This window comes from Solea solea, chromosome 18 (genome assembly GCF_958295425.1).
Source record: "Solea solea chromosome 18, fSolSol10.1, whole genome shotgun sequence".
Taxonomy (NCBI): domain Eukaryota; kingdom Metazoa; phylum Chordata; class Actinopteri; order Pleuronectiformes; family Soleidae; genus Solea; species Solea solea.
In genome coordinates, this window is record NC_081151.1 from 344874 (window position 1) to 372006 (window position 27133).

Below are 27133 nucleotides of genomic sequence, written 5' to 3' on the forward strand. Positions count from 1 at the left end.
ACAAACACAAATGAACTGGATTATGCTGCAGTCACATGACGTCAACAGTTAGAGACAAACACAAATGAACTGGATTATGCTGCAGTCACATGACGTCAACAGTTAGAGACAAACACAAATGAACTGGATTATGCTGCAGTCACATGACGTCAACAGTTAGAGACAAACACAAATGAACTGGATTATGCTGCAGTCACATGACGTCAACAGTTAGAGACAAACACAAATGAACTGGATTATGCTGCAGTCACATGACGTCAACAGTTAGAGACAAACACAAATGAACTGGATTATGCTGCAGTCACATGACGTCAACAGTTAGAGACAAACACAAATGAACTGGATTATGCTGCAGTCACATGACGTCAACAGTTAGAGACAAACACAGATGAACTGGATTATGCTGCAGTCACATGACGTCAACAGTTAGAGACAAACACAAATGAACTGGATTATGCTGCAGTCACATGACGTCAACAGTTAGAGACAAACACAAATGAACTGGATTATGCTGCAGTCACATGACGTCAACAGTTAGAGACAAACACAAATGAACTGGATTATGCTGCAGTCACATGACGTCAACAGTTAGAGACAAACACAAATGAACTGGATTATGCTGCAGTCACATGACGTCAACAGTTAGAGACAAACACAGATGAACTGGATTATGCTGCAGTCACATGACGTCAACAGTTAGAGACAAACACAAATGAACTGGATTATGCTGCAGTCACATGACGTCAACAGTTAGAGACAAACACAAATGAACTGGATTATGCTGCAGTCACATGACGTCAACAGTTAGAGACAAACACAAATGAACTGGATTATGCTGCAGTCACATGACGTCAACAGTTAGAGACAAACACAGATGAACTGGATTATGCTGCAGTCACATGACGTCAACAGTTAGAGACAAACACAGAGAGCAAGTGTAATCAAACTGTTTATTATTTGAAGGGCAAAAACCAACAACCACTGTACTGTATGTTGAAATAATTTTTTATGCTTTTGAATGATTTTAGGCATGTTTCTACCAGCAGTTTTTAGAATTGTATGACTTTAAATTTGATATGTGAAATAAATGCTGATGATACAACACGATATGTTGTGTACATGTTATCTCACATACACACAAGTAAAGCGCCCTCTGGCTGTTACTCTAACTTTAACCATAACCACAAACCTTTGCCCTGAACATAACCACTAGTTCCTGCTTTATTATTCATAGAGAGGTCTGCGTAGTAACCTGCAGACTTTAGAACAAAGTTATTCCCTTCAGGTCTCAGCAGCTGACTTCTCTCAAGTAAGTATATTTCTATTCTAACTCTTGGAGACGTTAATATTATTATCATCCTTATTATTATTAGTAGTAGTAGTAGCAGTATCATTATGAGTACATGTCCCCACAATGCAGAGAATCAAAAGTATAATGTATGTTATGAGATGATAATTATGACATGTACAACTTTATCATCAGCTTAAGAACCTCCAAAGTCTTTGAATACTTTGCACCTTTTCACAAAGTGACATTTATGCATGCTGTCACTTTTACATGCTAGTAGATATCAGTGTCCTGAACTGTATCAGTGTTGTTTAGTCTCTGAAACTTGTTCAGCTCGGGGTTTTATTTTGAAAACAGGATGTTGATGTCCTTACAAATCGGCTCGCTTCACTTGTTCGCACGCTTTTTTCCTCGTAAAAGCCTTCGTAAGTTCAGCGTCAGAGACTTTGACCGTAGTACATCCATGGTTGAGTGTCAGAGAGTTCGACCGCAGCAGTTCCTGCCGAACAACTGTAGTATTAGTTGTAATACGGGGTTGGAACCTTCTGCATGTAACCTAGGCAACCGGAAGCGGAAGTCATTAAAAGGAACACAGTTCATACGAATCAGTCACGTCTCGTTGATATTTATGATAATGCAAAAAACTCAACAACAACCACACGGAAGTAGATTAGCTGCTAGCCTCTCATGCTACGTCATGTTAGTGTTGAGTTAATTTGGTCCTGCTTTCACATTCTTAGCTCCAGGTTGTTGTCAAATAAACTGCGTCTCATCTCAGCTAAACGTAAGTGGGCGTTCATTAGCTTTGTTTTTAGCACTGTGACGTCACGTACACGACATTAGCATGGTACTGATGAGCAGCGTAACCGCGACACCTGGCGTGTGGTGATGTGTTCACGTAACACAGCTTGACTCAATAACAACGTGTCTCTGTGTCTGTGGCTCTGTTTCTGTCTGTCTGTGGCTCTGTGTCTGTCTGTGGCTCTGTTTCTGTCTGTCTGTGGCTCTCTGTGAGTCCTGTCTGTGGCTCTCTGTGAGTCCTGTCTGTGTCTGTCTGTGGCTCTCCGTGAGTCCTGTCTGTGGCTCTGTTTCTGTCTGTCTGTGGCTCTCCGTGAGTCCTGTCTGTGGCTCTGTTTCTGTCTGTCTGTGGGTCTCCGTGAGTCCTGTCTGTGGCTCTGTGTCTGTCTGTCTGTGGCTCTCTGAGTCCTGTCTGTGGCTCTGTGTCTGTCTGTCTGTGGCTCTCCGTGAGTCCTGTCTGTGGCTCTGTTTCTGTCTGTCTGAATCTGAAACAATCAGAAATCTTGTTGATTAATCGATTATCAAAATAGTTGACACTAACTAAAGGAAATCTTTGAGGCACCACACACACATGAGTGATATTGTGATATTGTGATACTGTGATACTGTGATATTGTGATACTGTGATATTGTGATACTGTGATACTGTGATATTGTGATACCGTGATACCGTGATACTGTGATATTGTGATATTGTGATACTGTGATATTGTGATACCGTGATACTGTGATATTGTGATACTGTGATATTGTGATACTGTGATACCGTGATATTGTGATATTGTGATACTGTGATACCGTGATATTGTGATATTGTGATATAATCAGCACGATGACGGAGCATTTCCACCTGAACACACCACTGCTGGAGAGTGTCAGCATGTCCAAATGTGCAGGAACCACCGTCTATTTAAAGATGGAGAATTCACAGCCTTCTGGCTCCTTCAAGATCCGGGGCATTGGACACATGTGCCAGCAGGTAGTTCTCGTGACTCTGATGGTGCAGTTTCATCATGTTCTCTGTTTTCATGTCATTGCTCTTCTCTCCAGCTCGCCACACAGTCCAAAGGAGTGGTGTGCTCTTCAGGTAACAGTGTTAACACTCAGACACATACATATGAAGAGGGTTCAATTCTTTCATAAAATGTGGCAACAATGTCTGACACCCAGGACAGAAATAGAGGAAATATTCATTCAAACAATTAAAGATTACTTTATTAATCCTGTAATAATTGACTCATTGTTTCATCCCTTTTTATGAGAGCATCATGTGGAAGATGAAGGATGAGATCTCTTATTTACTGATTGATGCGACCTCTTCATTTATTTCTTTTACTGCTGTTATTTGTGATTTTTATTTATTTGCTTTGTGGGTTTTTTCCATGTTTGTCCATCAGAGATAGATGACTCTTGTTTACATGATTTAAAACTGTAATTGTATAAATCAAATATAAACAAAAACCCAGATGTGGTTAAAACATTAAGTACACAACGTAAACAGGTGTGGTCAAATCAAAGGAATAATCAAAAGAGATGGAGGTGCTTATCTAACTATCACAGAGATGCTTCAGAACAGCACCAGGACTAATGGTTATCGTAAACCTTGCTGCTTTTGTTCAGGTGGAAATGCAGGCATGGCTGCAGCCTACGCAGCCAGACACATGGGTGTACCTGCCACCATCGTCGTTCCCTCCTCCTCTCCTCAGGTGGTTATTCAGAGACTCCAGGATCAGGGTGCTGCAGTCAAAGTCATTGGAAAGGTAAATGTTTGGTGTTATTGATAAATAGTACTGTATATACAGTATTTGTTTACATGTATTATGTATTCTGAAACTTTAATAAAGATCTCTGCAGGTTTGGGATGACGCCAACGCTGAAGCTCTCAGACTGGCAGAGAGTGAAGGACTCACCTATGTCCCTCCGTTTGATCACCCCTTACTTTGGTACACAAAGTTAGATTTCTCTGTTTATTACATTCATGAAGTCAAAGGTTTGAAGTGGAGTCGCATGAGGCAAAAATATCCTATCATGATTTTTTGTTTAGGTAAAATCACACAATTTTAACATTTTGCTACTGAACAGTACAATCAAACTATGTCCATAAAACTTCTCATTTTCAGCCTCAGAATCAAACATGGTGGACATGAGACAGACGAGCAAATACAGAGATGTAGCTGAGGGCAGAAAACCTGACGCGTCTGCACAAGAGCACGACAGTAAAGGATAGAACGACACAAGGATCTCTCTCTAAAATCATCATTTCAGTAAATATCTTGTGCTCTGGATTTACCTGTTGTCCATGTTACTCTGGTCATTTAGAGCCTCCTTCTCACGCTGTAGCTATAGCTATAGCTAAATATGGCTCTCACCAGGGACAACAGAAAATACTCCTCTATTGTTCATGGTATGTTTATTGAAAGCTTTTTTCTTCACACATGCACATTAGGAGATAACAGAAAAGGGGCCACAAGGGAAATTAACAGTGACGACAGCACATATATACATGCAAAAACCATAAAGAATAGAATATATATAATAAATAAATAAAGGAGGGGTGGTCTTATCTATATATCAAAGCACAGACACTGTACAGTAAATGTACAGTGTCTGCAGGTTGTAAGTCAGAACCTCTCTTTAAGCGTCCAATAGAAAATACTGATTTAAGTGAATAATAATAGTTCAAATCTGCATTCATCTTTTATTCCAGATGAATGTTGACTTTGCTGTCTGACAAATGTGTCCTCCTGGAACATAAACTTTAGCACGTTGTAAACAGCTCACAGTGGAGCAGCGGGACACATTCACCACAGTTACTCTGGATGTTTGTGTGTTCTCGCTCCACCAGGCAGGGCCACGCCTCCATCATGTCAGAGGTCGCCGCCTCTCTGGGTCCTGGTGTGAAGCCTGGAGCTGTGGTGCTGTCTGTGGGTGGAGGAGGTCTCCTGTGTGGAGTCGTCCAGGGCCTGAAGGATGTCGGCTGGGCAGAGGTCCCGGTTATCGCCATGGAGACAGTGGGGGCAGACTGTCTGAATGCTGCTGTTAAAGCGGGGAGGGTGGTCACTTTGGATGACATCACCAGGTCAGAAGTCACAGAAGTTCACGTGTTTTTGACGATGAAGTCATGTGATGCAGTCTAATAACATCTCTGTCCTGGTCTCTGTCCTGGTCTCTGTCCTGGTCTCTGTCCTGGTCTCTGTCTCTCACAGTGAGGCTAAGTGTCTTGGAGCAAAGACAGTTTGCAGACAGGCGTTTGAATACAGTCAGAGCGGTGAGACGCCGGTGCTGTCAGAGCTGGTAACAGACGAGCAGGCTCTGCACGCTGTGGAGACTTTCCTCAGTGAGTTTGTGTGTTTACATCAGAGTCATTCTGTCTCTTTACAATAATAACTACACAATATCACTACTGTATCGTGTGTGTGTGTGTGTGTGTGTGCGTGCGCGCGTGTTAGATGAGGAGCGTGTGTTGGTGGAGATGGCGTGTGGAGCAACACTGGCAGCTGTGTACACTGGACTCGTCCACAGATTACAGCAGGAAGGTAAATGACATAAATCACATCAATGACAGTTTACAAAGGGCAGAACATTCCAGTAAGTGTGAAGCAGCAGAGGATAAATGTTAAAACTCAGTGAAGTTTGTGATGAAATAATCTCCGTGTTGCTGCTTTATCGAGCGTCAGATAACCTGTTGTGAAATGAATGTGTGAAGTTTGTGTTGTGTGTGTATAAACAACTCTTTCATTTTACATCAGGTTGGTCTGTTACTTTTAATTTTTTATCAATGATGTTATTTTTTTAACCGTGGTTGTTTTAAATCATTCATTTGGATTTACAAAAGAAATCAGTAAATAAAGCAGCTGTAGACCAACACCTGAGTCCTGTGTGCTTTGTCATTGACTCATCTTTGGTCGCTCCTCTCAGGTCGCCTGCCGACCCCGCTGCGCCCCCTGCTGTTAATCGTGTGCGGTGGCAGCAGCATCGACGTGGAGCAGCTGAACAACCTCAGAAACAAACTCCGGTCCTGAGCTCCAAATATGTGACAGGTGATCTCAGAGTGATGTGAGCACGTCAGTGACACAGTTCACTTTGTTTCATTTAAACAAACTCCACTTCAGAACGGTTCAAATCACAGTGTCGGCTCTCTCATTCAAAAACAAACAACAATAATAAAGTCATTTGTTTTTGGTGGGAATTGTGTCTTCACCACATGCAGAGACTCAAAATTCACAGCAAAGACAGAAATGGTAAATGAACTGAGAGGAGGACGGAATACTCAGAAACTTCACAAAAACAAAGTTTATTTGACACGGTTGTTATTATTCTGTAAAATATACAAGTGCACTGCACATGGGAGATAAAGTGTTTGTTTAATGTTAGTGTTCAAAAGAAAACTGATGTCATACACAAAATCAAGCACACAACAAAGTTTTACTCTAAATCAAATAGACTAATATTAACATTTCTCACTCTGATATTTCATGAGTTTCACAGATTATTTCTTATACATAGTAGATACACATATATGTGTATGTATATATCTATATATATATATATAGATAGATATATATATATATATATATATATATATATATATGTGTAGAAATAGATAAAACGAGATGATGCAGCCGTTACAAGCTGAACAAAATGGTTTCAAAGAATATTGTAATGTAAATAAACTTCTGCAAAAATTCAGTCTATTTCATGTCATTTAGCAGACGCTTTCATCTAAAGTGATTTACAAGGGAACTGAGTACAATCTGCCAGGGGTGGAGTTGAACTTGCGACCATGAAGTCTTTTGCACACAGGGTACCAGTCTTTACCACTGAGCCACTCCACCCTCTCTTTAGTTTCAATTCTCATAGATGATGTAGTGCTTTCCCCACATGGTGGCGCCACAGGTCAGTGCTCACACAGTCATGCAGAGGTGTTCTGTTTTTATTCTTGTGAACAAGAGAATTTCTTTGTTCTAACTTTGGTGCTTGATGGTCGAGGTCCTCATGTCCTCGTGTCTCAGGGACATGTCCACAGATCCACTCTTGGACACAGAATTTCTTTTTTGTGCAGACTGAAGTGCATGGTTAGTAAAGTCATACAAAATCTAGTTTGTATTTGTATGTGCATTTAACATGACCGTGTAAATCATATATCATCATACATTATCTTATTAGTGTATCAGATATCATTATATTATCATATTATAAATATTATATTATCATATATATCATTAATATGATCATATGATCATATAATCATATATTATATTATATATTATATCACACACTGCTATAGTGACATTAGATTCAGATGGAGCAAAAAATAAGATGAATTTATGACAGTTTTGTACCACCAGAGGACGCTCACGCACATGTACCACAGTTTGAGAACCATGGTGAACTTTTGTACTGATCAGTGTATTCTTGGTCGGAGCAGGAAACTCGGAAAAATAACTGACTCTACAAACTAGGATATGAATAATAATATTTCATATAATATAATAAAATGATATTAGTGTTGTGTGCATGAGAGCAGTGTCCAGGTTTATTACTGTGAGCTGATCTTTTGTATTTGAACTGAAAACAACAGATTTAATCTTAAACTGTGACATGGTGAAGGTGAACAAGGTAAATTTAGTGACCATGTCATGTTCTATTTGTAGAGGCCACTGTATCACCATGGAAACAGCATCTGTCTCTTTTAACACACACACACACACAAGTGACTCCAGATTTATAAAGTACTTTTCACGCTGAATTACTGAACCCTATTAGCAGATTATTTTTCTTAAAATCAATGTGAGAATGTTTGTCTTATTTCTAGTGATTGTAAACATATAGAATGATGAGCTGAGGCTACACACCTACAGCCTACACACACACACACACACACACACACACACACAGCAGCTGATTTCTATGACAACAACAAGGAGCCGAGCAGCAGAGCTGCAGCTAAAAATAGAGCAGAGTAAACAAGAAGGAGTGAAGAGGAGACAGAGAACCACACGTCACTCTTTTCATTCCACATTATTTCAGCTCATTTCTGGCTGCAGGCTTTTCACAGACGTATAGTCTTAATCTAACACCATAGTTCTCAAACTGTGGTACGTGTACCACCCGTGGTACGTGAGAGTCCTCTGGTGGTACTTGGAGGAAAATCCGAAATACTGTCGTACTGTATAAACCGGGGAATGACCCTAATTAGAGTCTTAATCTAATCTGTGTAAATGAAGCTGTTCAAGCCGTGTTTCAGCTGTAGCAGCTTTCACTGACTTCATGTTTCATTTTCCACCTGAAGTTCACCACTTCATCGTGTTCTGGTCATTGTGATGTTTCCACAGGAAACACACAGGTGTGTTCTGTCCATGTGTGACAGTGAACACCTGTGAACACCTGACACTGTGTGTTTCGTGTGGATATTATGGTATGTATGACACTGACCGTGTGTTTCGTGTGGATATTATGGTATGTATGACACTGACCGTGTGTTTCGTGTGGATATTATGGTATGTATGACACTGACCGTGTGTTTCGTGTGGATATTATGGTATGTATGACACTGACCGTGTGTTTCGTGTGGATATTATGGTATGTATGACACTGACCGTGTGTTTCGTGTGGATATTATGGTATGTATGACACTGACCGTGTGTTTCGTGTGGATATTATGGTATGTATGACACTGACTGTGTGTTTCGTGTGGATATTATGGTAGTATCTCATACAACCTGAAATATAGTCTTTACAGAATGGTACACATCATAATTTAGAAGCAGGCCAAATGTGGTCAGATGGGAAATGAGACACAGTTACAAATAACAGAGGTAGACCTCAGCAGCTGCTGTAGGCTGTGTCTGTGTGTATCCATGGCGACCCTGATGATGACGTGTGTGTATGCTTTTATATGAGAAGCATGATTTAGTGTAGTAGTGCAGTGCATTTGTCATTTATCATAAACCGTCAGTAAATCTACTTAATTACAATGTGATTAGACGTAAATGACACAAGGTTTAATGAGGCGTTGGTGAGTAGAAACACAGGGATTTAGATCCTGTTCATATGCATTTTTCCATGTATTTATTTTGTGACCTTGAGTTTTTGAAAGGTGACTAATAATGAATGAATTATTGTTATTACAGATGTATCCATTAAAAACACATCATAAGCTTATTTTATCATATTTTATTCATCGAGAGAACAAATACATTTTAATTTCTCAAATTATGACTTAATATCTCTTAATGAATAATTATGACTTAGTATAATGTAATATAATATATGTATATATCACAGTATCTATCTATCTATATATCCATGTATATATATATATATATATATATATATACATATATATATATATATATGTATATATATATATATATATATATATGTATATATATAAAACATTTAAACCCAAAGCTTGTATAAAAGTGTATAATAATGCAGTGAATTTTTTCCTCGTCGCTGTCTGAAGGACTGAGGACTGTACCACTCTGTGCTCCTCCCCCCCCCCCCCCCCTGTACCCGTGCAGTGGTCCGCTCCCCTTCTTCACCTCCTGCTTTGGTTGCAGCCAGAACAGAACATGATGGCGATGGACGGTGAGTTCATGTTTAACCGTCTCTGCTTCACCTGCTGCTGCTAACTGCTGCTGCTAACTGCTGCTGCTAACGTGAAAATAAAGCTGAAGGTTTCAGGAGAACGAGTGACTGTAGTTTGCGTGTTGTCTGTACAGCGGTGTGTGTGTGTGTGTGTGTGTTATTCAGCTGCAGTTTTCCTTCATTCATTCACACAAACAAACACAGACTCGATCATATGAAGGTTTTTCTTCTGAAGCGTCTTTAGAACTTGGATTCCTCAGCTCTGGTGTACTAACATCTGTTTTCATCAAATAATGCTAAAAAAAATATGCTTATGGTGATTTTAATCATTCTGTAGAGTTTGTTATTAAATGCACTGATATTGTTTTACTAAGCTAAACTAAACTAAAGTCTGTAAAAATACAGCCAGAGTCAAGTTTCTCTGGGCTCGGTCTAGACTTGATCCCTACCGTGGTCTCATTCCTGAGTCAGTCCCTGTCAGGACGAGGGGAGATGTGGGACAAGTGGACACAGCAGCACAGTGATGATGTGAAGTCTTTATTTGTGTGTGTAAAGAAGACCTGCTGCACAGCGTAGCTTTATTTAGATCACTGCAGTCGGCAGGAATTGTGCTTCTAACAGATATTGATATACTCACAATTTTGGCCCATTCCTCCTGACACAACTGGTGTAACTGAGCCAAGTTCTAAGGCCGCCTTGCTCGCACATGCCTTTTTAATAGAATTGAGATCAGGGCTTTGTGATGGCCACTGTAAAACCTTGACTTTGTTATCCTTAAGCCACTTTGTAACCAGTTTGGCAGTATGCTTCGGGTCATCGTCCATTTGGAAGAACCATTTGCCTTTAACTTCCTGGCTGATGTCTTGAGATGTTGCTTCAGTATTTCCACATAATGTTCTTTCCTCATGATGCCTCATGATATATGTACTATATACATACATATATATATATATATATATGTATATATATATATATACATATATATATATATATATGTATATATATCTGAGAACACATTTTAACTGTTTGAAATGTCTAAATACAAAAAAAAGGACTTCCTTTGACAGACAGCCCCCTTCCTCCTCCTCCTCCTCCTCCTCTGACCTCAGCATTCTACATTAGTCTCCTGATAGGCCGTGATCATGGCGACGTTGTCAGCGATGTTTCACTGCTGTTAGTTCTGAGATTTTGACGAGTTGAGGGACAGACTGACAGATCACATCCGTCCGTTACTTTACATTTAAAGTTCAGTAAAACAGTTTGAAACAGAGAGGTGATTTTATGGAACTTTGTGGTTAATGATAATTTATTTATTTTCAACTTTATAACATGGCTGACAAACGTAACCTCCAAAAAGGGAACAAATACAATTTAGAACATTTGAAAACAGCAAATTGTCACATTTGATTCCACAAAAGGTTCAGAGTAATTATCAAACATTAAAGAGACAGATTTATTATTTATATATCCACAGAGCATGAGCTAAACCTAATCTTTAAAGTGCTGTTATCTCAGTGCTGCTAAAGCTGTTAATGAGATGAACTCAGCAGGCTGTTCATTTATTTAACTAAGCTTATTATTATTATTGTTATTGTTATTGTTATTGTTATTGTTATTATTATTATTATTATTATTATTATTAATAATTATAATAATAATAATAATGATGTGAGTTAGAGCAGTACAAATGATAATAAAGATGTGTGATTATCATGTTCATACTTAATTATACAGTAAAATGACCTCACTGGGGGGGCGGAGTCTCTGTAGATTCTCATTCCAAGAAGCTTCTTCACTTCTGAAAATCACTCCTTTATGTATATTTATATATATATATATACATATATATATATATATATAAATGTATATATGTATATATATATATATATATATATATATATACACACACATATATACATATATATACATTCACTTACATATACATAATAAGTGAATGGCAGAACACTGCAGTGTAAAGCAGCTTTGAACAGCTCTGTATAAATACAAACCAGTTACAAATAACCACAGGAAGTGTGTTACAGATAAAAAGGTCAAGTGTGTCCTGCACCATCATTAGGTTCATCCTCCTCTGTGCTGAAGCCAAACTTTACTCACAGAAAGTGGGACTAACCCTGAACAGACTTCACCTTGGTTTAGTTTGCAGAAGCAGAGCTGCTTCCTGGTGAAGCTCGTGGTGACTTCATATGTTATGGGCTGTTTTACATTGGCAGGCATTAGGAATGTAAATGCTGCTTGTTTCACACGATGATCATTAGTTTTATAGTTTTGTAGCTTCCTGTGTTTCACTCAGAAGAGAAATGTTATTTTTGACGCGAGTGAGTGAGTGAGTGAGTGAGTGAGTGAGTGAGTGAGTGAAAGCCCACTCACAGCTGACACAAACATTCTCAGACTACATACACAGACATTATTGGGGTTTGAGCTCACATCTGAAGAAACTAAATGAATATAATGCTGCTGCTGCTGCTGCTGCTGCTGTTTTGTGTTATAAAGCATTAACTCTCACCTGAACAGGTCATTAGCTGTTAGCAATAACTGCCTACACTGCAAAGAAACCTTAGACAACAACATAGTACAGCGTGTGTTCATGTTCACATCCTGTCAAAGTTATTATAATGTCCAACTATTCTTTTCCATGGATATTTCTACAGCGTGTGAGGTCCTGAGGTCCGCGTGAGAATTGACCTGACAACAATGTCGGTTCATTATTTAATGATTTCTCAATTAGTCCAATTCTTAACAGCAATTAACCAACAAACAATAACAAAACGTTTATAACATGTGTGTCTGCTGTAATATTATGTGTTAAAGCCGAGGTCAACCTGTGTGCAGATCCTGTAGCAGAGCTCACTCTCAGTGATGAGTCTGTCTGCTGACACAGCCACAGTCTGTGAAGGCTTCAGGTTCACTGGTGAAAATGGAAGATCTGGTTCAGCATGAGTGTAAATGTCTTTAAATGTCTCCGGGGCGGAGACTTTGGTTCATACACAGGACGAGGAGTTTGTTCTTTGTTCGTCCGACTAAAAGGACTAACATGTTTAACATGATACAACTAAACATGTTTAACATGATACAACTTAACACGTTTAACATGATACAACTGAACACGTTTTACATGATACAACTAAACACGTTTTACATGATACAACTAAACACGTTTTACATGATACAACTTAACACGTTTTACATGATACAACTAAACATGTTTTACATGATACAACTAAACATGTTTTACATGATACAACTGAACACGTTTTACATGATACAACTGAACACGTTTTACATGATACAACTAAACACGTTTTACATGATACAACTAAACACGTTTTACATGATACAACTAAACATGTTTTACATGATACAACTAAACACGTTTTACATGATACAACTAAACACGTTTTACATGATACAACTAAACACGTTTTACATGATACAACTAAACACGTTTTACATGATACAACTAAACACGTTTTACATGATACAACTGAACACGTTTTACATGATACAACTGAACACGTTTTACATGATACAACTAAACACGTTTTACATGATACAACTAAACACGTTTTACATGATACAACTAAACATGTTTTACATGATACAACTGAACACGTTTTACATGATACAACTGAACACGTTTTACATGATACAACTGAACACGTTTTACATGATACAACTGAACACGTTTTACAAGATAAACTAAACACGTTTTACATGATGCAACTAAACACGTTTTACATGATACAACTAAACATGTTTTACATGATGCAACTAAACACGTTTTACATGATACAACTAAACACGTTTTACATGATACAACTTAACACGTTTTACATGATACAACTAAACACGTTTTACATGATACAACTAAACACGTTTTACATGATACAACTGAACACGTTTTACATGATACAACTAAACACGTTTTACATGATACAACTGAACATGTTTTACATGATACAACTAAACACGTTTTACATGATACAACTAAACACGTTTTACATGATACAACTAAACACGTTTAACATGATACAACTGAACACGTTTTACATGATACAACTAAACACGTTTTACATGATACAACTTAACACGTTTTACATGATACAACTGAACACGTTTTACATGATACAACTAAACACGTTTAACATGTTACAACTAAACACGTTTTACATGATACCACTGAACACGTTTTACATGATACAACTGAACACGTTTTACATGATACAACTAAACACGTTTTACATGATACAACTGAACACGTTTTACATGATACAACTAAACACGTTTTACATGATACAACTTAACACGTTTTACATGATACAACTAAACACGTTTTACATGATAAACTAAACACGTTTTACATGATGCAACTAAACACGTTTTACATGATACAACTTAACACGTTTTACATGATACAACTAAACACGTTTTACATGATACAACTGAACACGTTTTACATGATTCAACTAAACATGTTTTACATGATACAACTTAACACGTTTTACATGATACAACTTAACACGTTTTACATGATACAACTAAACACGTTTTACATGATACAACTGAACACGTTTTACATGATACAACTTAACACGTTTTACATGATACAACTAAACATGTTTTATGTATAAGATTTATAACCAACAGAAACAACAAAGACTTTCCTTTTATACTGAAAATACAAGAGGAGACACATGACCTCAGTGTTTCCTGATCCTCAGGCGGCCTCTTTCCTCACCTGTCCTTATCTGTCCTCACCTGTCCTTATCTGTCCTCACCTGTCCTTGCCTGTCCTCGCCTGTCCTCGCCTGTCCTTATCTGTCTTCACCTGTCCTTATCTGTCCTCACCTGTCCTTACCTGTTCACTGTGAATGTGACAGCTTCTGTCAGAGTTTGTTAAGAAGCAGGGGTGGAGTAAATATGCTGCAGATTCAAAGAATCAGAGACTCACAGAGATTTGAGGTCAGCATGTGAGGAAGTCAGTCTCTGTGTCTGCATCTCTGCACTGTTTCAGTTTCAGTGTCAGTGGACACATTTTGAGACATGAAGAGACATAAAGGTTCCTCACTCGCTCACTCACTCACTCACTCACAGTGACATGATTGATGTGTGTCTCCGTGTAGTTCCTTGTTGTCGCTCCATCACAGCGTGGCTCATTGAAACTGCTTGTCTTCCAGGTGGCGAGCGTAACTGTGGAGTGCATGAGCTGATCTGCGTCAGAAAAGGTAGATCAGAGCTGTGGGAGCTTGACCCCGCTCCCCCACCGTACCCGTCTGCATGTCCCTCCCTGTCCTGCTGTCCTGTTTGTCTCTGTCTCTCTTCTCATTTGTCACATGTCATCATTTTGTTTGTTTAAAGAGGAAAATGTTGAAGGAAAGCTTGTGCAGGCGTTTAAAAATGAAGGGGTTATGTAAGGTTTATATAAATGGTCGACTCCACAAAAACCTTTGACCACAGTGAACTGAATGAATCAATCTAGAAATTAAGAAACTTGTAAAGTCATTGAGACACAGAGTCTCTCTGAGCTTCAGTGTCTTATCATCCGCTGTAGGCAGGTCTTCTGTGTGAAACTGTAACTTCCTGTTGCTTATATGAATGTAGAAATATGTTGGAATGTTTGACCTCTGCTTATGTTGAAGGTCGTCTGCTGAGTTACCAAAGTGGTTTTTAACAGATGAGTTTTTATGAGGTCTGAACATCGTGTTCAAATCAACACATTCAGAGAGTCCTCGTCGTGTGTGTGTGTGTGTGTGTGTGGGGGAGTCCTCCAGGTTCTGACATGAGGATGTTTGTGCTCTGTGACATTTGTAATGTGGACCAAACACAACAAAGGCAACGACAGAACGATATTGAGACCTTTTCATAAGCATCGCACACACAGAACTGTTTTCCCTGAGGTTCTAATCCAGATTTAATGTCATTCCTCAAGCTCAGTTCAGACCAGACCCCTCAGCCCATCTCAGCACTGTTAGAAGTTACACCTTCATTTTCAGTCGAGTTTTTACGATTCCGATACTGCCGAAAATGTTGGCATCTCCAGTACTCTCATCTGCGAGTACTGTAGTCCATGCACCGATCCAATACCACGTAATTTATTAGAGCTCCGTTAGCTCTGACGCGGTTCTTCTTCGCCGCTCTTGAAACAGTTGCGCTGTGCTGTTTTAGAGGTGTGAAGAAGAACTGATCACCCGACACCTGTAGACAAGGAGCCATCGTTAGCTCATCATGTCGGTGGTTTGGCGGTATTTACCAGTTAGCTCCGTTAGCTCCGTTAGCGCGCCTACAGTCAAACTGGAGCGGCGCTACAACTAAGCAGCGTACCTGTGTCCTGCGTATGTATGCCTCTGTTTTTAAAGTTAAGCGTTACTTCAGAGACTCATTTTAACAATCTGGAGTCATGTAAAAATGATGTCACGCGCCTCCTTTCCCTGTCAGTCGTCATGGAAACGTGGAGCTCTGCCAGTGCTGCACAAGCTGAAAAACGAAATAACATATCACTGGTAAAAATAAATGGAGTCCATTTGTTGTATTCGTTCATGTTTTACAGAGTGTTTAACCTGAGCCAAACTTTACCACCAATGATAATCATATCACAGTCATGCAGGCGTAGCATGATATATTGTTTTTATAACACACTGGTATCGGTATCGGTACTCTGTATCGGCCGATACCCACAGCACAAGTATCGGAATCGGTATCAGGACATCTCTAATTTTCAGCATCATGTGCTGAAGAGAGCTCTCGTTTCCCTGTGAACTCAAATAAAAGAGTAAGAGTTTCTTTAAATGACAGATTTTCTGGTCCTGACACATTCATGACTTAGAAAGGCTCAGTTTTATCTTGTTCTTCACTGTGTCAGTTCTTCATGTAACACAAAATAAACCTTTGACAACACTGAGTCATCATTCAGCTCCCACCTATTATCTAAGGACCAAGTCCTCTGTATTGAAATAAGCACTGTTGATTTATGTCACAGAGGGAACTGAGGTGTGATGACAGTCGTCCTACACACTCACTCCTACACTGTGTTACCGCAGCAACATTATTAATCAGCTCATGAAGATAAACTGTGAACAAAACTAGACCATTTAGTTTGTTGAGTTTATCAAGAACAGATGAAAATCCTGTTATTCTCAGCATTAAAGACAGGAGGAAGATTAAATACACTGTTATAGTAGAACAACAGTAAAGTAAGTGACAACAATCAGCACTGACAGTAATGTTATGTCATGTTTGTTTAGGTGTGAATGGGATTATGTAAGATTCTTGTTTCTGTAACAGTTGTATTGTAGATGCTTTATCCTCCACATGAGAGTAGTTTCTTTGTTTTCTTACATTCTCGATCTATAGATATATAAATATGTGGATGTGTAGGTGATGATGTTGGCAGCAGGGGAATGGTAATGCACTGATGCCTCAGAGACACACACTGCCCCCCTGTGGACACACCTGATACCCACATGGCTCCTCCACCAGGGCGTTTGAAGGTCATATTTGATGTGTCCATGTTGTCTCGTGTCAATAAGGATGATGATTTCCATACCAAACTAAATCTGCTCATGTGTAGCAGCCAGTGTTGCATTTAATGAGATTTGACTTGCTTGTTCATCCGGAGTATTGGAGTGATGCTGCCCCTGAACCTGTTGCTATGGCAACCGACAGGTTTGCCTCTCTGCTGTGTTACAACCTGTCTCTCTCTCTCTCTCTCTGCACTTATTTTCCATCTCTTCCACGCTGTAGAAAGTAGGCCGTTTATTTCAGTGTTGCATAAAAACAAACTTTTGTTATCACTCAGTTCGTTTTCACATAAAATACTGAATGAGAAGTCACTGAGGAAACAGAGCGACAACAAGTCTCAGCGGGCAGGAAACACAGCACAACCACACACTAAATAATCGACATAATCACTGAGACAAATACACAACATTTCACGGTCCAGGATTATCACACGCTGCTGTTCAAGTGTTAGCTGTGCAATACTGTCGCGAGCAAGTCGTCTGAAAATAGCATCTGAAGCACTTTAGGATGAGATTAGTTTGACATGGATCGATGTAGAAATGAAACGTGTGTAATATTCATGGACCAAATCAAAGTAAAGCTGCTGTAAGTGTGGAGGTGAATTGCTTTGACTTCATTTGTAACACATGTCTTTGTGTTCAGTGTCTCCAGAGGTGCTGGGCTTTCTGACGGCCATCGGACTCTTCATCATCCTCATGACCTTCCTCTTCTGGTACATCAACAACAAGTTGGCACTCGAGAGCTCAGGGAGTCTTCAGTGCCTCGATGAGTTCAGGAAAAACCCAGAGCGACAAGGTGAGGCTGCACAGACGGACACATGCTGTGTCCATCATGGTCCAGTCCTGGGTTTATAGATGATGTGGTTTTGGACATGACAGATGTGTGATCGCTTACAACTGAAAACAAGCTACACTCACAAACACATGCAGCATGAGGTCCTGGCCTTTCTCAGCCTGACGTCGCCCACTGGGATTCAAAGGTTGAAAAGGTTGGTGTCAGCAGGGGTCTGCAGTTCTCACAGAGGTCTGCAGGTCTCACAGGGGTCTGCAGGTCTCACAGGGGTCTGCAGGTCTCACAGAGGTCTGCAGGACTCACAGGGGTCTGCAGGTCTCACAGAGGTCTGCAGGACTCACAGGGGTCTGCAGGTCTCACAGGGGTCTGCAGGTCTCACAAAGGTCTGCAGGTCTCACAGAGGTCTACAGGTCTCAGAGGTCTGCAGGTCTCACAGAGGTCTTATTTTTGCTTGATTCTCTTTAACACGTCAGTAAAGACAGATTCATCAGAGTGAAGCTCTGCTGCCCTCTTCTGGAGGAAACATGTAGGTACAGCAGGTGCATCAGCGTTAACATCAACACAAAAACAACATAACACAACATCACATGACACACAACAACACATCACATGACACACAACAACACATCACATGACACACAACAACACAACACATGACACACAACAACACATCACATGACACACAACAACACATCACATGACACACAACAACACAACACATGACACACAACAACACATCACATGACACACACAACAACACATCACATGACACACAACAACACATCACATGACACACAACAACACAACACATGACACACAACAACACAACACAACATTTTAATAGTGTATTTTGTTTGTATTTTTTTAAAGTTATTAAACTGGTTGATTGATTTAATTCAAGTTGAGTATCACTACACTGAGGGCTTCTCTTTGAAAATGAAAGTGCAAAGTTAGATTAGATTAGATTAGATTAGATTAGATTAGATTAGATTAGATTAGATTAGATTAGATTAGATTAAATTAAACTCCAACCATTGTAACCAGGCTGTGACTGTGTCCTCAAACAGACACTGACCTGCAGGCCTCGTCCTCAGACAGCGAGGATGAGGTCATGGGTCAGTATCAGGAGGCCGTCAGCCGCTCCCAGGGTCTCCGGGGGGGAGGAGCCAAGGCGGCTGCTACCATCAAACATGCCGGAGGTTTCAGCTGGAAGAGCCGACACAAGTACAGCGGCCTGAGCGCCGATTACCACGGCTACAGCAGCGAAGCTTCAGCTGATGATGGTACGCTCTACACACGCACACACACGCACACTCTTCACCTCACTCTCTGTGGGAGGATTGTGAAACAGTCAAATATGCTGCACAGACACACACTTTTCCTTTTAAATCTAGACAGAGAGAGACAGCAGCAACAGTAACATCAGCAGCAGCAGCAGCAGTAACAGGAGCAGCAGCAGTAACAGCAGCAGTAACATCAGCTGCAGCAGCAGCAGTAACAGCAGCCGTAACATCAGCTGCAGCAGCAGCAGTGTTGTGTTGTATAAGACCTCGGCCTTCTTTCACCTTCTATTTACAGCAGTGTATGTGTCGCTCAGAGATAAACGGTGCATGAGTTACTTGTGACCTCATTAGTGAAGACGTGCTGCAGTGGATGTGACGTGTTCGTCTCCTCACATCCACTTCATCAACTGAAGGATTGCTGAGTGAAAATCAAGTGATAGAACAGGTAATAATGTGTTATTAACAGATTATTGTTCATTCTTTGAGTTTATTTAAGGTTTTATTGACATGTGTTGAATGGAGAATCCTGTGTTTCTCTCTTTTAAATTAATTTCAAACACAGCAGGTGTAACATTGTTCTCTTGATGAACATTAAAACAGTTCAGTTGCATTTCTTACAATTAATTCTCCAGATCAGTGACATCATCTGTCGTTGAGACTGAGATGAAACAAAGTGATTGTGTGAAACAATCACTAACCAGGCCGTGGAATGATGATTGAACTAGTACTTCCTACTGAGCTCCTACTAACTAGGTACTAACTAGGTACTAACTAGGTACCACGTGCGTAAGAAGGAGACGCTGACCCCGAACATTAATGTCATTTGTCTTCATAGATATTCACACCTGAGTTTGCTGAGGCAGGAGGAGCAGGAATGCTAACCGTCCTCATTAATGTGCTGGAGAGAAGAGAACGCTGCTTTTACTCTGCAGCTTCACTCGCACTCAAACACCCGCGGCTCAGCGGGGGAAAGAAAGCTGTTCAAAGTAGATTTGCTCCTTTTATCAAATCCTCCATGACACTCAGTTAAGACTCTTGCCTCCATCGTGCCACTGACATGTGTCACTGACGTTATTAAATTAAGTTAAGTTAAGTTAAGTTGGGAAGAAAACTCCAACAATGAGCGGCTTCTTCCAAAAGTTAGAGGACAGTGTTTTTCCAAGGTTTGAGGCTCTTCTGTCTCTGTGGACAAACCTCTGTGACGTGGGGACCATAGAGTAGCCGGTGTTTGACTGTTATTGAAACAAATGTAACTTTATAAACTACATTCATTATAGTTAGTATAGTATAGTTGTGTCACTCTCTCAGCATCGGTGTTAAAGCTTCTTTATCTTCTCAGTAATGACTGTGGGTCGTGCAGTCAGAAGGTTCCTCCACGTCCTCGTCCTCTGCTCTCATGCTGTTTGTCACTAAATAACTCGACGTTCCTCAGACGCTGCTTCATGTACACTGAGAACATGAAGCAGCAGAGACATGTTATCACGATGACAGTTTAAAATAAGCTGTGCAAAAATACAAAACAAAGTCATCTCCACTCACATGTACTGTTGTGACCCTGCCAGACGGAGAAGCTTCTACAAGTTATCGTGTTTAGCAGGTTTTTAGCAGCCCGACATCGAGCTCTCACAGGATTCAAATCCAATCTAAATGTGATTACAGATCAGTTCTGATGGTTCACAGACATAACTGCTGTACAAGGGTCTGAACATGACACGGTTTCAGCTGCAGGGGGCACTTCTCGTTCATGTCACACGGCCACATACTTGGATATTTATCTGACCAAGGACGCAGATCAACAACAGACACACAAACACTTCAGCTTAGTTATGTGAACGTATTCATCAGAGACACAGCCAGACCTGGTCGAAGCAGGGTTTGACCTGGAAACCCTGCTGCGACTTAATAATACACCGCTTCATTGTTCTCTTCATCAGTAAACTGCATTCAACGAATGAGAAGAACTCCACCGCTGGACGAGCTTCAGCCGCCGCCGTACCAGGATGAGAACGGTTCTCCGCGGATGTCGTGCACGCTGTCCGACCTGGGAGACGCCAAGTGTGATCTGTCTCAGACCAGCGGCAGTCCTCACTTGTCCTTCGGCAGCGACGGTCCTGAGACGGAGAGTTACCTCAACAAAGGTTATGAAGAAGATGTTCCCAGTGACAGCACGGCTGTTCTCAGCCCAGAGGTGACTCTCACATCACTGCCGGACATTTTAATTCCACTCCATGTTATTGTGTGAAGTTGAACTGATTGAACATCTCTTCAGGACATGTCAGCCCGAGGATCTGCAGCACGCTTCCCTAAAGGTTACCAACCGGAGCCTGGCACAAAGTTCGGGACCCTGGACGTGGTGTTTGACTACGACTCAGAGGAGCAGCAGCTGGCTCTGACCATCATGGCAGTGACAGACCTTCCTGCACACAAGCGCACCGGAAACTTCTCCTGGCAGGTCCACCTGGTGCTGCTGCCCACCAAGAAGCAGAGGGCAAAGACCGGGATCCAGAGAGGCCCCTGCCCCGTCTTCACGGAAACCTTCCACTTCAGCCACGTGGATTCAGAGATGATCAGCAACTACGCCGTCAGATTCCGCCTTTACAGTATGAGACGGATGAAGAAGGAGAAGGTGTTAGGAGAGACGGTGTTCTACCTCACCAAGCTCAACCTGCAGGGCAAAATATCTGTGCCCGTCATTCTGGATCCATGCTGTGTTCTCCTGGTGAGTCCACTTTCAAACTGGGTTCACAGCAGTCCTTGAAATCCTTAAGGTTTGTGAAAATCACCTTAAATAGACGTGGGTCATTGAAAGTGCTTGTTGAGTCGATGTTTAAGTGAATGTCTCCCAATGCTGATGTGTTCTTGTCTGTTACGACGCCACCTACTGGTTCATGCACCCTGGTGTACGCAGACCAGACAGAACAAACTGTTGTGGACGCTGTCCTAACACGTCTCTGTTTGTCCAAAGACAAAGACAAAGAGAGAGTCGTGTGGATTTTATCCGTTCTGACTGCAGAGAAATGTCAGGTCTAAAAAATGAGATTTAGTGAAACAGTGTGTTGTAAGCTGAACTCATTACTGTGATGTGAAGGTGTGAGTTTGCACTGAGGTGAATGGAAACGTTCATTATTTTCATCAGAGTTGACTTTTTGGCATAAATGAGCATTAAACCTTATTTGTACAGGACTGTCAGCATTTTTTTAATTGGCTTAATTGTGAGTAAAATCTCAGGCGGGGAGCGTTGTCACACTTTTAAAAATAGAAATGAATAAATATACAAAGTTCTGCTGAGAAATAATCATATGTTAACGCTTTCATCTGCTCAAACTGAAACAGAGAAGCAACTTAACAAGTGACGTGATGTCAAAGTTTGTTTTTAAGTAACAGTATAAAGTTATTAAAGTTGATTTCTTTGCATTGTTTGATTCCTGTAGCAGCTGCTCTATATTCTTTATATGGACTTTTTCAAAAGTGCATCTTGTAGGATTTAGAGGTTTGTGACTGTGTGTGAATGTTTGCAGGGCGCTGAATCTCAGGTCAGCCTCTCAGACACGACGTGCACCGACAGCGCCTCATCGTTCCAGTCTGTGAGTCCGTCGTCCACACCTGAGATCCTGGTGGGTCTGGTTTACAACGCCACGACAGGACGTCTCTCTGTGGAGATCATCAAAGGCATCCACTTCAAAAACCTGGCTGCCAACAAGCCACCCAGTAAGTACCCTGACAACAGTTACATCAGGCAGCAATCATGTAATATTATATTAGCCTCATACTGAACGTGTTTAATCACTGAGACAAAGACACTGAGTGAGGCTAAGGCTAAAGCTAGTGAGTGAAAATGGTGTCTCCAGTCTCCACATCCTCATCATTTAATAGGATTCTCAATCTTTTCTCTCTTTTTAGGGTCATTTATTTTTTTAATCCTCATCACTAGTTTGCAGTGAACCAAACTAAGGACAATATGAATGAAACAATAATCAGTCAATGTCTGTACCGTTCCAAACTGTACTGAACCGTACTGTAGCGTACTGTACTGTAGCGTACTGCACTGTAGCGTACTGTTGTGTACTGTACTGTAGCATACTATAGCGTACTGTAGCTTACTGTAGCGTACTTTACTGTAGCGTACCGTACTGTAGCGTACTGTATTGTAGCGTACTGTAGCTTACTGTACCGTACTGTAGCGTACTGTAGCGTACTGTAGTGTACTTTACTGTAGCGTACTGTAGTGTACTTTACTGTAGCGTACTGTAGTGTACTGTAGCGTACTGTAGTGTACTTTACTGTAGCGTACTGTAGCACACTGTTGCGTACTTTACTGTTGCGTACTTTACTGTAGTGTACTTCACTGTAGCGTACTGTAGTGTACTTTACTGTAGCGTACTGTAGCACACTGTTGCGTACTTTACTGTTGCGTACTTTACTGTAGTGTACTTCACTGTAGCGTACTGTAGTGTACTTTACTGTAGCGTACTGTAGCACACTGTTGCGTACTTTACTGTTGCGTACTTTACTGTAGTGTACTTCACTGTAGCGTACTGTAGTGTACTGTACTGTAGCGTACTGTAAGAAAACGAACAATAAAACACGTATGTATGATCAATGTGAAGGCCACATTGACATGTTGATGTTATCTACAGTACATAATAAACTCCAGCTGCACTTTTCCTCTGGTTTGATCCTTTAGTTTCCCTCAGTTTCCTCTTGTGTTGTGTGTGTGTGCTCCTGAAGTTCTCTCTCCTTACTTCCTGTTTTGACGTCTTGCTCTGCTGTTTTTCTTACTGCTGTCCAACCCTTGTTGTCAGACGGGCTGTTCTGTTGTCTAAAACACTTGATAGGTGGACAGGTTTATATAATCAGAGGTGAGTGCCTGCTCCTGTTCTCCATGTTTCACTGTACTGTTGTTTATCTTCATGGATGCAGAGAATTGAACACACACATTTGTAATTTACATGAACTGACTTTAGTTTGTGTTTGTATTTAATTCACATGCTGGGATAAATATCTAAACTCAAACTAAAAATTTCAGATTTATTGAGGAAGCAAAAACATAATAGTCACTGATGATGTTTGTGCTGTCAGACACTTTCAATTTTATGAAATAAAATCATTTTTTGACTTCCTTACAGAGACTTGTTATTCTTGTTTTTCACGTCTTCAGTTTAAGAATCCATGATCAGGAAATGCACTGCAACAGAAACAAGAAACAGCTCAGAACAAAGACAAAGCTTCCGCTTAAGACCGGCTCAGCCATCCATCCCCTCAGTGTTTGTGTGTTTGTGTCTGTGTTTGTGTGTTTGTGCCTGTGTTTGTGTGTTTGTGCCTGTGTTTGTGTTTTTGTGTCTGTGTTTGTGTGTTTGTGTCTGTGTTGTGTGTTTGTGTTTGTGCCTGTGCCTGTGTTTGTGCCTGTGTTTGTGCCTGTGTTGTGTGTTTGTGCCTGTGTTGTGTGTTTGTGCCTGTGTTTGTGTGTTTGTGCCTGTGTTTGTGTTTGTGTTGTGTTTGTGCCTGTGTTTGTGTCTGTGTTTGTGCCTGTGTTGTGTGTTTATGTCTGTGTTTGTGTGTTTGTGCCTGTGTTTGTGTGTTTGTGCCTGTGTTTGTGTCTGTGTTTGTGCCTGTGTTGTGTGTTTGTGTCTGTGTTTGTGTGTTTGTGCCTGTGTTTGTGTGTTTGTGCCTGTGTTGTGTGTTTGTGTTTGTGCCTGTGCCTGTGTTTGTGCCTGTGTTGTGTGTTTGTGCCTGTGTTGTGTGTTTGTGCCTGTATGACTGCCTGGAACTCTTTGGCCAAATCCACACAGAAACCGTGCTGTAGTACAGCTGTCAGGCCTGTAAGTGGCGCTGTAACGCTGCTCATGTTTCACCAGTAACGAATGTGTTACATGTAACACGTGTGTTAACATGTTAACACACGTGTTACATGTAACACAGGGCTGGGATAGATTAGTGTAAAGGTTCAGCGTCCATGTTTTATCCAGATTGTGATATTATTTGTGCAGATCCACAAACTGTGAAGATTTCAATTTACATTAAGAAAAAAAAGTCACATCTGGTAACAGTGAAACATGTTTGTGAGGCTTTGATTGACTTTGTGAAAAGTGGGAGGAGTCAAGTTAATGACAAGCCGCAGCCTCTCATTCTGCAACAGTAGCAAAGAGCCATGCACCACCACTGCTACACACACACACAGTGACACACACACAGCTACACACAGCTACACACACACACACAGCTACACACAAACAGCGACACACACAGCTACACACACACAGCGACACACACACACAGCGACACAGCTACACACACAGCCCATTCAGCAGCAGTCAAAAAAGAAATCAAGGCTATTTCTTCCACTCTGCTTTTCTGTCAAAGGCAGCGAGTGAATGTGTGATTGAGGGCGAGTGCGGTGTTAGAAAGCAGCAGCTGGCACTCTGCTCGTCTCTGCTCGTCTCTGCTCGTCTCTGCTCGTCTCTCGCAGACACAAACATAAAACACAGTGTTATTACAGAGAGTGAAACCCTCTCAAAGGCTCATTGTGATCATCCGTCTCATTTACTTTCAGCTGGATGTGATTTGTGAATAAAGCGTCGCTGAATACTGAATCACTGCGTAATGACAAACTGATCATGTTTTTCTTTTTCACTTGTTTCTATTGCAGTGAAATGCATGACGTTTATTGAGATTCTTTTGTTTGCTTGCAAAAGGAGTCGCATTCACATTAAAATGATCAGTGATCTCTGTGCTAATTATTATTAGAAAGTTGAGGTGGAGTGTCGTGTGATTGTCTGCACGTGTTTGCTTTGCAGCAGCAGGTGTTTAGACTCTGGCCTCAAACCTCAGAGAAAACAGCAGCAGCTCCTGAAGAATAAGCAGAATAACAAACATGAATTGACCTTTCTTCCATTTTATTTAGTCACATATACGTTCTGATTGACTAGGATCAGTGACATTGACAAGAATCAGCACAGTTTTTCTGTTCATAGAGAATAAAACAGTGGAGACACGAGGATTTTGCACAAATGATACAAATTCTCAGATCCAGAGACGCCGTTAACATGTTACCATGGTAACCGATGATGATTAAACCATGTCTTCTCCTTCATTTGTGTCTCATAGATACATATGTTAAGCTGACGCTGCTGAACTCCATGGGCCACGAGATGTCCAAGTGTAAGACGTCCATCTGCCGGGGTCAGCCCAACCCCACCTACAAAGAGACCTTTGTTTTCCAGGTGGCTCTTTTCCAGCTGTCGGACGTCACGCTCATCCTCTCTGTCTACAACAAGCGCAGCATGAAGCGCAAGGAGACCATTGGCTGGATTTCATTTGGTCTCAACAGCTCTGGAGAGGAGGAGCTCAGCCACTGGACGCAGATGAAAGAGTCTAAAGGACAGCAGGTTTGCCACTGGCACAGTTTACTGGAGTCGTAACGGCAGCAGGTGAAGCTGAGAGGCGGAGACAGGGAGGATTTCAGCAGGGTTCCAATCACACGTCTCCTAATGACCTTTAAATTCATGCATACGCACTTTTATTTCTTAATGAATGGCTTTCATTAGTTAAGATAGAGCTGGAGTTTACCCAGAATCCTCTGGCTCTAACAAAGGTATCTTTAATCTTATCATTAATGTTTCAATTACAGATATTTATTTGTGTCAGCATTTAATGAACAAGTGAATTATTGCAATTAAAAAAAAAAAGTTTACCCGGGCGATGAACGTCTGAACTCAAAGATGCTACAGCTTCACTTTCACAGTTTCTATCATAATCATTCATACATGATTATTAATATCATAGAGGTTTAAATCCACACACACACACAGGTAAAGCCTCAGTTCATCAGTGCACATATTTTCAC

At 40.8% G+C, this 27133-nt stretch overlaps 2 protein-coding genes across 9 annotated transcripts; both read left to right on the top strand.

Annotated features, from left to right (window-relative positions):
• Positions 1-1227: 1227 nt before the first annotated feature.
• On the top strand, positions 1228-9613 carry sdsl (serine dehydratase-like). 6 transcript variants are annotated; one of them, XM_058614896.1, is made up of 10 exons: positions 1750-2072; positions 2915-3065; positions 3137-3173; positions 3707-3846; positions 3941-4029; positions 4932-5165; positions 5293-5423; positions 5536-5622; positions 6005-6126; positions 9555-9613. In XM_058614896.1, exons 2-9 carry the CDS (start codon positions 2919-2921, stop codon positions 6106-6108), a joined length of 969 nt encoding a protein of 322 aa, XP_058470879.1. In that variant the 5' UTR covers positions 1750-2072; positions 2915-2918; the 3' UTR covers positions 6109-6126; positions 9555-9613. The 6 variants fall into 6 exon arrangements, with proteins under 6 accessions (XP_058470877.1, XP_058470882.1, XP_058470880.1 ...); XM_058614894.1 differs by lacking the exons at positions 1750-2072; positions 9555-9613 and adding an exon at positions 1228-1309 and having other exon boundaries at positions 6005-6596; XM_058614893.1 differs by lacking the exon at positions 9555-9613 and having other exon boundaries at positions 1751-2072; positions 6005-6596.
• syt14a (synaptotagmin XIVa) lies at positions 9560-27007 on the top strand. Of its 3 annotated transcripts, XM_058614888.1 has the most exons (9): positions 9560-9679; positions 14875-14922; positions 17858-18010; positions 19075-19290; positions 21225-21478; positions 21560-22009; positions 22809-22998; positions 24093-24149; positions 26395-27007. In XM_058614888.1, exons 1-9 carry the CDS (start codon positions 9664-9666, stop codon positions 26706-26708), a joined length of 1698 nt encoding a protein of 565 aa, XP_058470871.1. In that variant the 5' UTR covers positions 9560-9663; the 3' UTR covers positions 26709-27007. The 3 variants fall into 3 exon arrangements, with proteins under 3 accessions (XP_058470871.1, XP_058470873.1, XP_058470872.1); XM_058614890.1 differs by lacking the exon at positions 24093-24149; XM_058614889.1 differs by lacking the exon at positions 14875-14922 and having other exon boundaries at positions 9639-9679.
• The last annotated feature ends 126 nt before the right edge of the window (positions 27008-27133 follow it).

What these genes read in the sequence shown, in the direction of transcription:
- sdsl (XM_058614894.1), top strand. Translation starts at nt 2,919, where the DNA reads ATGACGGAGCATTTCCACCTGAACACACCACTGCTGGAGAGTGTCAGC. An exon ending in TTGGACACATGTGCCAGCAG is followed by an intron (nt 3,066 to 3,136) that starts GTAGTTCTCGTG and finishes TCTTCTCTCCAG; the next exon opens with CTCGCCACACAGTCCAAAGG. An exon ending in TTTGATCACCCCTTACTTTG is followed by an intron (nt 4,030 to 4,931) that starts GTACACAAAGTT and finishes TCGCTCCACCAG; the next exon opens with GCAGGGCCACGCCTCCATCA.
- syt14a (XM_058614888.1), top strand. An exon ending in CGAAGCTTCAGCTGATGATG is followed by an intron (nt 19,291 to 21,224) that starts GTACGCTCTACA and finishes TCTCTTCATCAG; the next exon opens with TAAACTGCATTCAACGAATG. An exon ending in GGCTGCCAACAAGCCACCCA is followed by an intron (nt 22,999 to 24,092) that starts GTAAGTACCCTG and finishes CCTTGTTGTCAG; the next exon opens with ACGGGCTGTTCTGTTGTCTA.